Below are 19,025 nucleotides of genomic sequence, written 5' to 3'. Positions count from 1 at the left end.
ATTATATATATATATGAAGAGACAAAGTTAAAAAAAAAAGAATGATTTTAATAAATTTGATAATATGAAGATGTATATTGTAAAATATCTCCTATGAATTGGTAATCTTTCTATGTGATTCATAAAAATTTTTCTAAAAATTAAATTTTTAAACAAATTTTATTAATTTGGTATGATACTTCTCATGTTTGTTTATTGTTTTTATTTAGAAATCTATTAATATTTAAAAAATATTCATTTATTCACCAACAAGAAAATCCTTTTTTATTATAATTTAATGAATATTGAACGAACAGTGTGAGTTGAGCAGCTAACGAATAATATATTGCTTCGAATATATTTCTGTTGAAATATAAACTGTTATATAAACGATGTATCGCGAATTCAATAAATGCATCATACAATTCTGTGTAAATATCAATTCTTATTTACCACAGAAAAATTGATAAAATACAAATTAATATGTACAAAAATATCATTTAATTAATAAAAATCACAAATACTTCAATTTAAAAAAAGAAAGACAACAAAACAAAAGAAAGGGAAAAAATAAAACAAAAGAGAACTGCATGATTGCGTCTCTGTATCCAGCAATAATAAGGGTAACGCAATCTCAATGGCTAATAATATAACAGTATTCATATGACTTGCACAATAAATAAATTCTTACACATAAATTCTTATAACGATAATATTGCACGTAAAATGAAAAGGTACTGTATTCTTAGGGATAATTTTTACTCGCTTTGATACTTCTATAATTATACTAGGAAGTAATTTTTAGCGTCCTCAAGGTAATTTCTTTCATAGTTTGAGCTATAATTTTTCGATAATTTCCGATTCATTTTAATTTACACATATTTTCCTTTGAATATCGATGAATTCTTAAATATATCAGTTTATTTATAAAAATAAATATCTATTTACATAGATACTATAACGCATTTTATACATTATTCATTCATACGAAAATACATAAAAATATTGAAATTGAAATCATATGTTCATAAACGCAGATTGTTGACTTTAATAACGTTATTTTTCTATATAAACTAAGTAAGCAAAATTAAAATATTAATCTTTTATTAAACTTTCTCATTTTTAAACTATTAAACTAGTCATCTTTCACTAAAATTTTAATATCAAACGGAATGAAAAATAAAAAATATTGTGACCTTAAAGACGCCAAAAGTGCAACCCGTAATAGGATAAATAATGCCTCATCATTACAATCTTTTGAAAAACAAGGATAAAAAAAAATAATGAGACGATCGATCAACTATATATCATTCTAACGTCCCACGTATAAGTCATTTTATCGTGCTAAGTTCTTCTGATTTTGAGCATGTGCAAGTTCGAATGCCATGGCACTTTCCTGAAAGTCGATATTTTCGTCTCATCAGGGGATGGAATTTCCTTGTCGATCTCAGCTATTGATGCTTTTTCTATCAATCTCAGACCAGTAATACCCGTATCGTAACTGAACATCCTACGATGTCGTTTGACATCTTGATTAGCGACGTTCCAATTTCTTGTACCCGGATCACTGACCACGCGTCGATGTTTCCTGTGATGATGATGATGACGACGACGATGATGATGATGATGATGGTGATGACGTTGCATTATTCTAGACGATCTTATAACATCTTCTGAATATTGCGGATCTACAGTAGATGTCGCGATATAAGATAAAGAGTTTGGATCAAAGTAGAGCCGATTGTCGACGAAAGGAACGAAACTCATCGAATTCGTCATCCATGAATTCGAATTAAATATTTTCTTTGGAGTTCTCTGAATCGTGGTGGACCATTCGTTGTCCTGTTGTAAATTAATGGTCACATTTCTGCGACAATAAGAGTCATGCGATCTTGGTTGTAATCTGTAAAATGTATTTTCAATTATGTCTATAAAATTTTAATTATTTTTTATGTAAATATCATTATGTACATCATATAAATATGAATAGCAAACCTCGAGGAACATAGCATTCTGTGTCGTCAGTTGAGCGGATGCTCTCCTCTTGGCATTCTATAACATTTATTCCACGCCTCTAATAACAACACACAACTATGGAATCGATAAAAAATCAATAAAGGTAACCCAATCCTGGATATGACGCCCCAGGCGAGTACTCCAAAAAATCTCAATTGCAGTTCTTGTGAGATCCAATTCTGTGTAACCACAGTATCGAAAGCCCATAATACAGAATTACTGAATAATAAAAATGTAATCACTTGTCTGGCTGGTTTCGCTATTATTTGGAAACGAGTTATACAAGATCTCTTAGATGCTTCAGCGATCAATGTGCTTTGAGCAAAACATTGGATTAATTGTAAAATCGATGCCGTAAGTAGCATAATATGCCTTCCTCGTGTTTCATTGCTTTCATTCTCTAGAATAACTAAGGAACAGGCAGAAACTACAATCGTGAAAATAGAATATAATTGAACTCCAAAGAGAGCCACGTTTGATAATAAACTATCTAAGATGGCTGGTGCTCTAATAACGACAGACATTTGACGAACTTGAATAAGCCCACTAGCTGTCATTAAGGTACTCAACGTTAAAATGCTAGTTAAAGTACCGCAAGTTAACCAGGATAAGGTTGACGATGGAAAATGTTGATCTTCTCTTACGACAAGGAATATCAATATTACTACTATGCCCGCGACCATACACAATATGCCTAAGAATAATCCTTTGCTCGAACCATCGCATCCAACTTTAGTGTGACTTGTCAAATCTTTGCTGCCATGAAACTTTTGCTTGTGTAATCGATTTCGACCGACGTTTTGACCCATTACAAAAGTCACTGCAGCAGCAATTAAACTAAAAGTATTAAAAGAAGTATGAAAATTTTTTTTTGAATAATTGGTATGTGAATTTTAAATTAAATAATATGTTATGCATAAAATTTACCTAAATTGTACAATAAACGGATAAAGAAATGGCATACTCGATGTCCACAATTGTCCAAGAGTATTAGTATTCAAGCACTCTTGTAAAGCAATTACTTGTGAGATTTGTTCATCCGAGATAGGTTGATATGGTTGAAAAACTTGTTTTTCTACTGGAGAATGATCTAAAAATGAAAAATAAATAAAAAATAAACTTATATATTAATTGAAATAAATAATATCTAAATAACACATTTATTTATTTATAATTTGATAACTTCGACACATATATTTATAATATTTTATCATGCATTAAAATCATTTTAATATATGAAATAAAACATACTTATCAAATCTCGAGTATGCCTTATCAAAGATTCTGGAAATCCTCGAAGATTCAATGGGGAAGCTGAATTGTGCAAACCACGTTGTGCCAAATGAACAAAATAAGTCCATTCTTGAGCAGAATCCCAAATAACTAATCGAAACCAAACAGCAATATTTGTAGCAGCCAAATGGATGAATCCGAATCTCGCTATCAAACCGAATCTTTCTACAAGAACCTAATAATAATAATAAATAAATATTCAAATCAATTCCATTAATTTTATTAATCTAAATGTTTTTATAATTTTATAATAAAAATAAAATGGTAGTAGAATACTACTCACTTGCGAATTCACGAAAAGAAAATGCATTTGAAGAAATGTAAATAATCCATGAAGTACCGGATGTACGAAGACAACATCGCTCAAACATTCTGTGCCTTGCATCATGGAATGCATCGCCATTTCTAAACCATTGAAAACGAGAGTCGCCAAACCGAAAACTGTTCAAATATATTCATGTTTTAATTCTGTTTTTTTTTTCGCTTTCTTCGCTCATATAAGATTATTACAAATTGAAATAACTGAAGAAACTCACGGAGCGCTCCAACTCGAATGTAAAAACTTGTTGAAGCTGTTCTAGATCGCGAGATGTGAGCACGTTTCAAAGATCCGAACCTGGTTAAGGATGTACCACCGAGTTCCGCATCGTCAACACCATTTGTACCGGTACCGAGACTTCCACAACTGTCTACCAATACCCAAATATAGATGCTGATAATCACTGCTATGCTTCCTACATATAAGTACATCAAAAATATGCCCTGAAAATAAAATAATAAAAAGAAAGAATAAATAAAATAATATAATAAAATAATGCAGTTTCATTTTCAAATTGTATTATAAAAAAAATTGTAAAAGCAAAAATATTTTTTGGAATATTTTATAGTATAAATCAAATATTATTGATAATGTATGGAAGTACTTTTTTTAATAGATATAAATTCAACTAGTAATAAATCGAAAATCATACTACAAAATACATACTAACATGAGGTTGTAGAAAATTGCTTGTAATTGACTTGGAGAACATGAAACTAGGTCACAAACTGTACTAAGGTCAAAGAATCACATCAAATAACATGGTAGATAATCTTAGGTTGTATCTGAGCAAAGTTGAATCTATATATTATCAAGCTAAATTTATTAAAAGCATGAATAATACAATAAATTTTCTTTACAACAATGAATAGATATTTTAAAAAAAAATTATAAGTATTTATGATGAAGATATCTATTAGAAAAATATAATTGCTTTGATTAACAGTTGAATGGAATTATTGTAAATGTAACTAATATTATCATATCATTATTTAAACATAAAAAAAATATCCTAAACGTAAAAAGTCTACAAAACAAAATTTTTTTAATTAATAATAATAATGTATCTTTGTAATTATATAAATAATTTTATTCTAATCCTTCTACTTACTTGAATAAATAAATTTAAACTTACTTATGTAATAAAATTAAACTTACTTGTAAACTGAGCAAAGGTACAGGTGTGTCCATAACTTCGGCTAAGCATAGAGCAATCATCAGTACTACGAGAAGTTGACCATAAACATTCGAAAGGATGATCCATAACTGAGAACTGCAACACAATCATCATAAAAACCAATCATTAGCTACGCGATCTTTATTATCCCATTTTCACTGAAAATATGAACTATTTACATTCATCATAAGTTAATGACAAATAATACTTACAGTGTTATTTTAACAAATTAATTTAATTTTTAATCTCAGTTTCAATCCTTCGGTAAAAATTATTAAATACAATTTATGCATAATGATTCGATATTTTGCGTATCCTTCATATAATAAATTAAAATTTTATTTTTATTTGTTAAAACTATACAAAGAATTATATAATACTATGTATAATCGTAATATCTTACAAAGGTTCAGAATGATCCAATAGGTCGTTTGAAGAGTGTGTCCTAGAAAGGATTCTGGAGACCAGAGACTTGGACGGAGCAGATCTCGTTCCCTCTGCAATTGCTGTCTCTGTCTCGGTGTTCCTTTCACCCCTATTGGGGACACCGCCAGGTGTACCCTCCACGGTGCCACCTGTTGTACTTCCTGTCTCGTTTAAACTATCCTTATCGTGTTGTTCATTGCTGACTGAAATAGATAAATATGCAAAATAAGCAATTGAATATATAAATAATAAATTATATATTGATACAAATAATTTTTTAAGCATTCTTTGCAAAGTTTTGATTATATGAATTTTATTAATTTTATACTTCTTATATATTTCATTATTAATTTTTTTTATCTAAAAATTTATGAATCAAGTTTGAAAAAACCAAGAATATTTTTTAATTACAATATAAGAAAAAATAGATATAATAAGCAAAAATTAAATAAAGATTAATTTAAAAACAATAGTATATATAAATATAAAGTAGCAGTAACATATAAAATGTACATAAGAGAAATTAGATGAAGAATGATCACAAAATTCAAAACATGAAGAGTGCATTAGAGTACCTAGAATCAAATGATTACATAGATTTCAAAAACTTGTTAATCTTAAATCTTTTTTAATTCATATAAATAGACTAGAACAACTATTTTATTTTCTTTGTACAATCCATTAATTAAAAAGATTTGGTAATCAATAAACAAATACTTGGATAAATTAAAATTATATAAAATTTTATGTAATATATATATAAATCAATATTGATATCAGTTGAAATTGAATAATATTAAAAGATTATTAAAATTTTGAAATGATTTTAAAATATTCTAAAAAAATGTTTTATATTTAAACATTTTCATTAATAAATATTGACTTTAATAAATAATAAATGCTAAACAATTTCTATTTTTTTATATTTTTTTCTTTAATTTGATGAATTAAATGAAACAATATTTCATGAATCAAAACTGAATTAACATAAGATTCAATTAGTTTCGAAAGAAGGTTATATTATTATTTTAAATATTAGAAAATTGAACTTACAGAACATAATTAACGTGTATGAATATAAAGAATCAAAATATGGTAATTATTTTAAAAAGATTAGAAAGAACAGTAACAAATTTGAAAATAATAGAACAAAATTTTAACAAATATTTCGTATTAGAATGAAACAAACCATTAGAACATCATTTCAATAAATCTGAACTTAGCTAAATGAACATATACACGTCAACTTTCAAAATTAACTTTCTCGAAAATGAATAATTGTATATTGTAGTCTACTAATTTAATCTTTCCGCGAAAGATGTAGTTATAAATGTTTATGCAAGTTCATATTTGAAAGATTGATAAACAAGTGAAACTTGTTGAATAAAAATAGATTTTATCATCTATTAATTATATTAATTAATTATATTAATTGGTTATATTAAAATATATTTTGCTTTCAAATGTTTTTATATATTGTATTTTTATATATTTTTTATATTTATCATGTACAAATCGTAATAATTATATTATTTCTTATTTCAGATCAAATTTATTTTTAAAAAAAAATTTATCTTTATGATTCTCAAACTTAATAAAAAGAATTTTAAAGATAAGTTTTTCTACTCTTAAAATTTATATATATATGTATATACATTCGCGAGAAACCGTTATTAAGAAATATATATATTTATTATTAATAACAATAAAGTCGATTTTTGAATTTGTTCCCGAATTTTATTCGGGAAATCCATTAATTGAATCCATTCTTTGGCCTTTTGGGTCAGTAGAGTAATACGATTAACTTTCGCTAGAAGAATTCGTACATCCAACTGTTCCTTCGATAATTTCGACTCGAATGATTTAAAGATGCTTTAAGTGCGACGAAACGGATCCGAGAGTTGTAAAAGTTGATCACTTTCGAATCGATCGAAATCGAAAATCGTAGATATATCAATATTTGAAAAGAAGATTTTAATAAATTAAAAATATGGTGTAAACTATAATAAGGTGATATGAATTGATATGATTTATTTTTTAAATAAACATTTAGATTATATATCTGATTAAACTGATTAAACTATTTGAAACTCATGTACATTTAAAATTTAGTTTGAATTTAACACAATACCATAATAAAATAATAAATACAATCAAAATTAATTATTAATTTTTAAATCATTAACTGTATTCATATTGCATTTAATATCTCAAAGTCAAATAATATTCGAGATATATGAATAAATCGATTGAATAGATGTTGATATCGATAGGAATGTTGATTGTTCTTAGTAAAATAAAAAACGATTACATGATTTTAAGAATTATTCATAATAATCTATGATAAATGAACAGTATTGATTTGTTTTAAATTTGGAAATCTTTGCAAAAGAAAATTCTGTTATTTATAATACGAAATATATTATATTACGTATCTAATTTTAACATAAAATTGATAAAATTTATCGAGGATAAATTTTTTATTATAGAATGTTCATATATGAAGTTGAGGTTAAAAGTAAATACAATATTCAACAATCATTTTATGAAAATTCTCAGCATTAATGAAATTGAAAAGCAGTATATGAGCATATGCTTGATAGATACTAATGGAAGAGGCCAAGAAACGGTAGGGAAAGGAAAAATATGCAAGATCGCTTTAGGGTTAAAGATATCGATAAATCTGAACATTGTATAAGCAAAATTGAGGTTAGGTCTCTATTAGAATAAAAAATTTGTTTATTTGAATGAAGATAGTTTGCTATTAAATTATGGGAAGTGTAGTCAAATAATATAATCATAGTGAAATACACAAATTTCAAATTTCATCGAACAAATTTATAATTATAATTAATTATAATTAATTACATTGTTACAATGATTAATTATAATATTAAAATATGCTACTTTCAACAATAAATTAAATTAATATTTAAAAATAATTTTAAGAAATTCATATAATGATTTATCTATTTAAATAAAAATGATTTAAATTTAAAAAGAATAGACAATCTAGTTACTAATTAAATTATATAATAATAACTTATTTAGAATTTATGATCATTATTCGCATATTCAAATAATTAAACAAATATTCATATTATATGTACATATACATATGTAATGTTTTTTAATATTTTTGATATCTTTATATCTCTTTGAAACGATTGCCGATACTGTATGAAATAAAATGTGAAATTTTATGATTCAGCTAATATAAAATTGGGTCAATATGCTGCACTGTGAATTTGAGATTTTATGGTTTATCATGAAATGCGTTTGTCATTACGATTGTAGGGGAATTGTAAAAAAAAAAATAGAAACTTGTCTGTCAGCTGACGGAAGAAGTCGAGAAATTCATTTACTTTTTGATACATTACAAAAACATAAAATCTTCGAAGTTTTATTTATTTATCATAAATCATAAAATCAAATGAAACCTGTTATTGATAGCATTCGTAATATCATTTTTTACAAGAAAAAACTAATGATTTTTTTATATTAATATTTTCATCTAAATATTCGATATAAAAATAGTTTTAATAAACTAATAAATAATACAATAAAATATTTATAATAAAAATACATAAATTGAAGATATATTTAAATAAAGATATTGAATCATTTAATTATTACTAATTAATATATTTACAAATGGATAATTTAGTCATTATTTAAATGTTTCAGAAATAACAAAAACAAACAAAAATAAGAAAAATCTTAAAATATAAATTTTAAAGAATCATATAATCATATTCTATATGATTTAGATATTCATGTCTAACATGGATTATTATTATTTTAACATATATTTTTATCACCATAATTTATACACAATTAAAAAATATAAAAAAAAAATCCGTTACTTAGACCATCTGTTGGAAATATTAATAGAAAAAAATTTACCTCGCTTTTGTCAAAAGAAAACAATTGTTGTCACTAGACACTCGAATCATCGTTCATGATAAACATCAAAGAGCGAAGGAGAAGCACAATATGAACCGCGAATTGCAAAGAAACGACAAAGGAGAAGTGCTTCAGACACAATCACAAAACGGAATGGCTAGTAACTCAGATGTATGGAACCAACAGTATATCAAATGGTCTAGAATACGAAACGGTGGTGGTATTCCAATGATGAGGACGAGCATTACGCCTATGATGATAATGAAGATGACCACAAAAATGATGATGTCGTTTCTAGTAGCCTCGTTTTTAACAGACCGATAAAAGTGCACAATCAACGTGTAGTCGCTTAGCTTATGTCGCTACTTATTTTTGCTAATAATGAAAACCTAGAGAATATATGAAATTTTACATAAAATTGGAAAACAATCTATAATTTAACAAAGAAACGTATTATAATTAACTTGCAACTTTGTAAACAACCTTGCATAGTATGCATAGTAAATATTGCAACAATATTTTGAAAATATATTTTTTTTACATTTCTTTCTTTTGTTTTATCGTGTATTGCAGTAACTATACAAGAATTTCCAAGTTTAAAAATTATTAATAAATAATGCATATAAAATATGCAGTTAAAAAATCCGGTTTAAGAATCTTCTGTAATTTTGCAATCCGCAAATGAACACGCAAACCAAGCAAATCGAAACTGGTTTAGTTTTATCATGATCGAGATCAAGATAAAAATAGAAGATGATTAAAGATTATCACGTTGCAAGACAGTTTTGCATGCCAATATGCAGATTATTCGGCGAACCAAGCGCGAGACATTGAAATTAATACGAATAAGCAATCCTGTTATAATCTAATTAATCGTTTGTCTCCTATAGTGATCACACTGAACTTGTTGACTTATCATAATGCCCTATTCGTGTTGAAAGAATGTTAAGGGTTAGAAGGAAAGACTTCACTGCAACCACCTGTTGTATAAATTATTTGTGGCATTATTTGTGATTCACAAACATTCATGCTATATCTTTTTCGATTTTTCAATTAATTATTCTTGATAGATCCTATTAAAAGTATATGGTAGATCTAAGAGATTGATGAGATAAAATTTTTATTACATTGCTTTGATACTAATGCGATTTATAAAAGTCATATGATGTAAGTAAAAGATTAATTCGAGATATTAATATACAAGAATAATGCGTGTAATAATGCTTAATAATCTTTAGAAAGTTATACAGGATGATATCTAAATAAATTTGTAAAAATTAAATAATTATAGTAAGGTAACTGATCTTCAGTATATACATATTTACATATTACGTATTTATATTTTCTTTGATCTTAATTAGACTTTTGTTGAGTCAATTACATTGTTTAAAGAAAGCTAAATGTATTAGTTAATTCATATAATAGACAATTAAGAATACTTAATAATCTAAAGAATATTTAATGAATGAAAAACTTATACTGAATTTTTATAATTCAATATAAAATAAATAAAGAATATGTTTCTGTTGGTTATTGTAGGATATTAATGACGCTTTCCATATAATTTGAAGCATTAATATTAATAAGGGAAATCTAAAAAGTATTAAATGATATATTATAGATTGAAAATATGAATTTTATAGAAAAAGAACTTATTGATATTAAAAATGAAGATTTAATGAATTTAACAAAATGATTAGATTAACTTTCCATCAATTTAAAGAGCACTTTTACTTCATGAAAATGACTTATTCATCACAAGTATCTTCATAAAAAATAAAAAACCTGTTTTCTGAACCTTTCACTTGGTCATTCGAAAGTTCAAACTTACAATGAACCAATAAATTTATAGTGAGGTACATGAACTTTTTTTATAAAAAATTTTATTATTAAAAAATATTTTGATTAGAAAATTTTTAACATAAGTTTTTTATTGAATAATTTTAAAGAATTAAAATAAAATCGAGAATATTATCTTTTTCCGGCATATATATTTTCCAAGATAACAAGAAGTTATGGAAGAGAATTTTTTATTGCATTTATTTGTCTCGTAAAACATCAACCTCCTCAACTGATCATAATCATTGTGAATTACATGTTCTCTGAAAGAGAATGCTGATAATAACACTTTTTGCATCGACGTACATGTATTTTTTTCTTTTTATATTTCAACCATGCGAAACTAATCGCCTCATTTTACGCCGCATGAAACTGAACGCCTCCATGATCGCGGGAAAAATTATAGCTACCGTCTGATTTAATATTCCTTTAATTAAGATGTGTTCCTTATACAAAATAAATAAAAGAGAGAAAAAAATAGAAAGAATATGAAAATATTATATAGCATTTATATAACGCGATATAAAAATGTAATGAATAAAATAAAAAAATATAATATATCGCACGCATTTTATATTGATATAAAAAGAACGAATGTCGATCAAGTAACACGTGAAATCGTGCCCGAAATTCATTTTCAGTGCTTAACCGGTTTTCTCGGAATGCGAAAGCGATTCCCACTTCCGTGTCTTCGTTTAAAAGATAAAAAAATTATTCATGAAAGTTTATGTGAACAGAACAACGACATACTGGAGTAGGATCGATTTAGTTGCTCTGTACAATAGAACGAATCTGCTTTCACGCGATTTACGATCATCATATGTACGCAAAACGATATGTCGTTAGAAGATGAGCGTTTCAATGCGATTTCGAAGCGAAAAATTACCAGTATACAGGAAAGGACATTTTCCACGAATACCTTTCACCTCATTTTTCACCCTGCTTTCACGATCTTTTATGTCCTCCGTGCATATTACTACCATGCATTTACATTTTCGATCGTAAATTTTAGTTAAGTCAAAATAAAATATTATTTGATCAAATTAAATTTTTATAAAAAATGAGAAATTTAATGTGTTTAAAAAAAAAACTCTATTTATTAAAATCTATAATGAATTGTTTAAATAAATTTAATCTTTTATCGGAATTATTTAATTCTTAAAATGTTAAAATTATTGCTCGATTCATCAAATATTATTTAAATAATAAGAAACATAATCAATTATGTTTATTTTTATGTTTATCTTAATTATATTTATCTATGTTTACTTAAAACTATTTAAAATTCTTAATGAATAGAATTTTTAGAACAAAATAACATATGGAACATTGAATCGTGCAACATATGGAAGGCGAAATCGTGTATTTATGAGGATATTAACAGAGGAATCAAAGAAATTCGTGTTTTTATTCTTCTGAAAAAAAATTTTGTATGGTGTTAACAGCATAGTATCAAATGTCAAATGTTTAATTGCATTTTGACATTTAACGGAGATTACTTTTTCCGTTTTTTTAACAATCAAAAATAAACATGTTCGCTGAAGTTTATTTCTGCTCATCATGAAAACCGTATGGCATTTATTGTAGCTTATAAAACAGTGCGCATTAAAAACATAAAAGTATTGAGGGAATATCTTAGATATCCGTGAACGGTAAAAAGCGTTTTTCTTTATATTTAGTAGTTTAATATTACCCATTTTAAAATAATATTTATTTTATTTATTTTATAAAATAATATTTTGCTGTAAAAATTTATATTATATAAAAGTTTTAAAATATTTAAAAAAAAAAGTAAAAAACAAGAAAATAAAAAATAAGATTTTAATTTCATCATATACCATTCATCATATTTGAGATTTAAAATTTTATATTTCATTTCCTGGTTTTAAAAAATTTATATTTAATATAATCTTCACTTATTATTTAATTTATTAAAAATTTTCTAAATATGATAATTTTAAAATTAAAATAATAATAGAATAATTATTACTATTTTTTCCAGGAAAAGAAGAAGAATTTAACTGAATGAACAAGTAAAATGCATCAATGCATAAATAATAAGTTTCGTGATTTATGTTCGGAAATCTCATAAGAAGATGAATTTATTAGTCATGAAAAATACTTTTAAGGATTTCACATATATAGAAATTATGCACTGAATAATTCATTAAGATTTAATGATAAAGATTTACTGATAAGAGTTGAACGAAGTTTCTATATCTCTACTTTCATGGAAGAAAAATATCAATATCCTACCAAATCATGTTACAATAATCAAATCTTTTCATTTTCTTTGAAAATCATAATACATATATAGATATATTTTATAATTATGAAAATAAAAAATTAGAACTTTTTATATTATATTTATTACATTATATTATATTTTTATATTTTGATATTATAACATTCGATGAAAAGAATTTAATTTAAATGTAAAAATGTAATTTAAATGAATGAATAATATTCAACAATGTCTAAGTGAAACAAATAAAACATTAAAATTTTCACACAACAGTTCCAACTAATTGTGAGCAAGAATATCGTCGACAGCAAGGTATATGACAAGAATTGAAGCGAAAGATTTATCTCCAATCTTTTCCATGAATGTTTTTTCTTTTATCTGTAAAGAGCTATGATTCTTTGCAAACTCTCACGCGCAAATGCAATTACACTGTTCCGGTGCTCGAAAGCAATAGGCCAACCATCATGCGCGAGCAAAAGTGGATAACTGTACCAAAGAAGCCGGTTGCAAAAGTTGTCAGAATAAAAACAAGTTTCTTAAGTTGCATTCTCTAACAACGGTAACACGGTAATGTGTAACAAGCTGTCAGAAGGCCAATAACCACAACGCCATATGTTGGATAAATTGATATAACTTTTGTGATTAATGATATTGGCGATCACATCATGGAAGCGAAGTGGAACGAGAAAGTAAAGGATCGTCAGAAGACAAAACGAGCCTCTGCCCGTATGTAATATCCAGAGAGTTTGTACAAAAGACGAACATCTTCTCCACTTTCTTTTCCATGAAACGAAATGCGCGACGATCATTCAGGCTCGAGCAGCCATTAATGACATACGATAGAGAAATTTATTCGTCATACGAGAAATTTATCGAGATTTGTCCTTGAACTTTGAAATTTAAAATTTTTCTCATGTTAATATTATTATTGGATTATTTCAGATGAAATGAAAAATATTTTCTAAAATTTTTTGTTTCAAATATTTAAATGTTATATATAATTTTTCATTTCAAATTATAAATAAAAAAAATCGCAAAATAAATTTTCTAAATTCAAGAAAATGAAATTCATCCATCTCAGAAATATAATTGTAATTCTTCTTTTATATCGCATATAATTTTAATTATTCGTTCGTTTTCACGTTCTCCATCTTATCTCGATAAATTATCATTCTGTATTCAGAGAAATATAATATTAAATAGGAAATCTTGTTTCTTTCAATTTATATACAAAATAATCTTCATCAAAATTATCCCGTGTAAAAATCTGTATACAATATCAGTATATTTATCCTATAATTATATTTTATCAGTTTATGATATATTATATTTTATCAGTTTACTTCTTCATGTGAAAAACTATACTTTATGATCAGAGATCCATGATACTGATTATATATACTTATACCATGAAAGAGAGGGCATGGTATAAAAACAGCGAAAGTTGAAACAACTGTCTATTCATTATAACAGTTAGTGATAAAAAATAATGGAACTGTGAGATCCATAAGATTGTGAGAATTGTTCGTCGAGAACGTATCTCTTGAATAAAATCCTTGTCATGGTGAAAACTCGATGTTTCGAGATAAAAATAGATGTGCAACATCGAGCAACTTTGATTCTTAAATAACGATAAGAAAATAATATGTTTATCCTAGTTTATTAAGATCAACGAACTTTGTCACAGATTAATTAAAAAAGTTTTTAATTAAATTAAAAAAATGAGTGATTGTTAACTATGTAATGTAAAATTGGCATAATAACGTGGAGCATGATATAATCGTATTGTAAGCAATAATTATATAAATCAATTAAAAACGTTATAAAATATATGTATCGTATCTTTTAATTAAAATTAAAACAAAAATTCTTCAATGGATCATTATTCATTTTAGGCTATTCTATTTTAAATTAATTCATTAAAAACTGCAAAATAGATTTTAAAATTCAAGAAAATAAAATTCATTCATCTCAAGAAATAATTGTAACTCTTGAAAATATAGTAAATTGCCATTAAGCTCCGCGTTATCAACTAAAAATTAATCAATTCGAGAATTAAATGCTATTCACATCTTCAGCCTAGATCCTATCGAATATTCTGCCAATTGCAATACCGTTAACTAGTGATACGAATTAGATATTAGTATCGAAAACATCCTGTAGGAATATCGGTGAATGGATATATCGCTAATAAAGAACACCTTGCACGTATCGAAAAGATGGAGGCGCGTACTCGCGCGATCTACCGCTAACCGTTTCTTTTGGTCGCCGACACGATACCGTACGACGACGAACAAACGACTTGCATACAAATTCATGAAGTTTTCTTTTAACAAACGAAACTATGCCGCATATTTAAATGTTGCACCATTTGTACTCGAGCAACCTTCGCAGACGGATGATCTCACCAGATGCATCTTCCACTCGACGGATCATCGAAAAGATCATTAACGACTTTTCTCTGTTAAAAGTATCGCTGAGCAAATATGATTCCATTAACAGAACAGAATACTCTCTCACCCTTTTTATCCTTTACCGAAGTGGTAGAAACAGTTGAAGCTTCTTCCGGAACGTCCACAGCTCGTTCCTCTTTCCCAGATACGATCTCATCGATATCTCCCTTGAATTCATCCTCCTTCGACTTGAGCTCTTCGTCGTTCTTACTGTAATCAATGATAACTTGATCGTCCACTTTCTTCCAATCGGACAATTCCTTGCTTTCTTCCGTCTCCACAGCAAATTCTTCGAGACCAGGGATATTTCGAATATCAGGCACCAGAGTTTCCTCGTCGTCCTCTCTTATTCGCCATTTCGCTCTTTGATGGTATTCAGTGACCCTGTTGTTCCCATTCGCGGCGATTTCACTGACAGAATCGACCACTTCTTCGACCAATTCCTCCTCCTGAAGCATGTACTCTCTTCTTTCGTTCGGATTTTGATAAACTCGATAAGGCCCGACCAGACCGACGATCCCTCGAGGCACGGCCACGGCTCCCTTCCAATCTTCCATCTGATCAAACTTCCCCAATTGGTTCGTATACATTTCTCTGAAACTGAAAAGTCGTCGTGGTTCCGGTAATCGTGTCGATGCAACCTGTAACCACCGTCGAAGCTCCTCTTGTCGCGAACAGATCTGTATTTGCGATCTCTCTCCCGATGATTGTTCTTTGATGGGTTGAAGTTTACTCTCGAGAAAACCTGTATCGGGTAACTGAACCTTCTTGGGTTTCTTTACCACGCTATAAAGAGGATCCTCATCTTCTGCCTCGAGAATCGTCGAGTTTTCATATGTTAGTTTATTCACTGTCGGCAGCCAAACATTCGGAACCTTCTTTTGTTCGATTCGAGATATTTCCAAATCGTTTCCTCTCGTTTTATCACTTTTCACAGCGGTTATCACGACTACGTTCCTCTTCTGACCAAATAATATATTGTTATCAATTGATCTATCGTTGATATCTAGAACGCTGTAGGTCGGTTCGCGAGTAGCTGCTTGAATCCACTTCGGTCTATTTTTTTGCTTGATAGAAGATATAAATTGTTCCGGATCAGCTGTTAGTCTCTTCCGTTCTGCGTTTGCGACGGGAATGTCAGTCAATTCGGCCACCATGATCAAGTATTTCGATTACGATCTAGGTGATCTGGCTTACCGGATGTCACGATCAGATCGTGACGAACATATTCGAAGGGTCGATTAAGGATCTTGAAAGATCGAAATATTTGGGTGCGACTTAAATACGCCGATATTTGATACGCAACTGGTATATTTATCAATTTGTAAAATAATTATGTCTTAGCTTTTTGGCTTTAAATGATGAGTGAAATCATTTTAGTAATTTAATTTGAAAATATATAAATTCGAACATTATCCATACATGGGAAAAAAAATTAAATCCATATCATAATTTCAATTATTTAAATCCTAAATGATTAATATATATGAATCGACAATTATTTATTTAATATAAATGCAATTTTAATAATTTTGATAGAGATAATAATAAATATCGTACTTAACACTTGCACTAAACTAAATCACCAATTAAAAAACTGTATAATTGTAAACTATATGTCAAATCTGTTGAAAGAATTCGAATAAAATAATTTCTCCAAACCGATTCCACTTTGAATTCGATGAAAACAAAATGCTTGAGAAACAAGTGCTAATAAATATTTTTATATTTTTGTATTATCGTAAAATGTATACATTTCGAAAATCCCGTCAATAAGTGTATTCGATCGACTACAAAAGGTAAATGTCGTTTCTTGGCTTTAGTTTTACCAGAAACAATGTTTCGTCGAGTGGAGGTGGCTAGAGGTTGATCATATGGATTTGGTTCTCGTTCGTGACCAGGATTACGAAAAAGGTTTCACATCCTTCGTAGATAGTTTTTACCTTTTTCATTATCTAGGTTAAGAGATTCTCCTTCAAACGTGATCATGTTGACGCAATATCTCGTTAATCAAATTCTTTATGGTTACACGTCATTATCAAGATAGAATCGCCTCTTTCACCGAAAAATTATTTTAATAATAAAATAAATTATTAAATTTATTATATTATATATATTAAAATTATTATTATATATATTAAAAATTTTTAGAGAAACGAACAGCAAATTCAAGATATTCATTCATTAAATATAATAGAAAAGAAAGAATAATGAAAATATAAAATAAACATAATGAATTATCAATATATCCATAAATTAATTATGAAAAAGATATAAATATTTTAATTTATTTTAATTTTTTCGCAAACATGATTCTTTTTTATATTAAAAATAGTTACACTAAAAATTATATTAAAAATTAGGAACATAAAGTACTTTTTTTAAAAATCAAATCGCTCTATACTCTATATGTGTAAGTTTATTTTCATAAATCAAATGTCTTATTATGTTTCTTTTTAATTCTGTATTTCAACTTTCATATACAAACAATTTTATATATATAAATTTATATAGTCATAAATTTATAAAACTGAAAAAATTTCTACTAAAAAATATCAAATTAATAGAATTAATAGAATATTTTCGTCCTAATTACAATCAAGCCTAACAATTAGTTACGACTACAGCGATTATATCTATTTTCAATATCTCTTCAATTGCAGCGACATACATTAGTGCCTTGTTTTACTATGGAAAAACAACTGTTGTAAGAAAATTGTGAACAGCGAGAAGACCGTTAACCTCAAGGACCGATTATTGTAAAATGGAAAGATGGATTTATCGCGTGAGAATCATAAGTTTTGAACAACGTGACTGGAAATATCGAGATCTTTTATTCACGATTTGCGAGAAAGAAAGAGCATAAGCTTCGAACAGGTGTTAGAGGTCGAAGCATTTTGCTTGATAATAACTGACTAGCTATACGATGTTACAACGGCAGATTCTTCCGCATTTTGCTTTAGGCGAGCATACTTGTTGGTAATAGCTGAAGTAGTAGTATACCGCTATAAAAATTGATAAATGTCAGCCTTTGTAGAAACTCATGTATCATTGCTGCAAGCTACTCAGAGCATTCGATAAATTCCAATGAATTTAGAACAAAGATAAAAAATATAAGAATGAAATAGGATAATTTTTTTATATGTAGATAATTATAAAATCTATATTATTGTAAATTTTGTTAGATAAATATGAGATTCTTTTTTATAGATAATGTTAATAAAGAGCCTTAGAATGGTATTAGAATATATTAAAAAATGTAGCATTTGAAAATCTTGATTAAAAAGAATGGGAAACATGTAGAATTGAAAAATATATTATTATAATTATAATAAAAAACCGTTGATGATATTACTAATCATCAATCAAATT

The 19,025-nt window shown here is 27.3% G+C and overlaps 1 protein-coding gene across 1 annotated transcript; it reads right to left on the bottom strand.

Moving 5' to 3' along the window:
• Nucleotides 1–1,847: 1,847 nt before the first annotated feature.
• Nucleotides 1,848–16,917, bottom strand: LOC102677745 (proton channel OtopLc-like). The gene is made up of 9 exons (XM_006613774.2): nucleotides 15,721–16,917; nucleotides 5,188–5,413; nucleotides 4,766–4,880; nucleotides 3,825–4,050; nucleotides 3,572–3,729; nucleotides 3,247–3,463; nucleotides 2,923–3,085; nucleotides 1,975–2,832; nucleotides 1,848–1,882 (listed from the first exon to the last, which is right to left on the bottom strand). The coding sequence occupies exons 1-8, from the start codon at nucleotides 16,808–16,810 to the stop codon at nucleotides 2,001–2,003; spliced, it is 3,027 nt and encodes a 1,008-aa protein (XP_006613837.1). The 5' UTR covers nucleotides 16,811–16,917; the 3' UTR covers nucleotides 1,848–1,882; nucleotides 1,975–2,000.
• Between the last annotated feature and the right edge of the window lie 2,108 nt (nucleotides 16,918–19,025).

Source organism: Apis dorsata, unplaced genomic scaffold, assembly GCF_000469605.1.
Source record: "Apis dorsata unplaced genomic scaffold, Apis dorsata 1.3 scaffold_162, whole genome shotgun sequence".
Lineage (NCBI taxonomy): Eukaryota > Metazoa > Arthropoda > Insecta > Hymenoptera > Apidae > Apis > Apis dorsata.
Note: the sequence above shows the minus strand (reverse complement) of the source record. Positions and strands in the feature narration are given on the sequence as shown.

Coding starts and splice junctions, on each gene's coding strand:
- LOC102677745 (XM_006613774.2), bottom strand. CDS start 16,810: ATGGTGGCCGAATTGACTGACATTCCCGTCGCAAACGCAGAACGGAAG. Junction 4,051..4,765: donor TACCTTTGCTCAGTTTACAA/GTAAGTTTAATT, acceptor TTTTATTTTCAG/GGCATATTTTTGATGTACTT. Junction 3,086..3,246: donor GCATACTCGAGATTTGATAA/GTATGTTTTATT, acceptor TTTCATTTTTAG/ATCATTCTCCAGTAGAAAAA.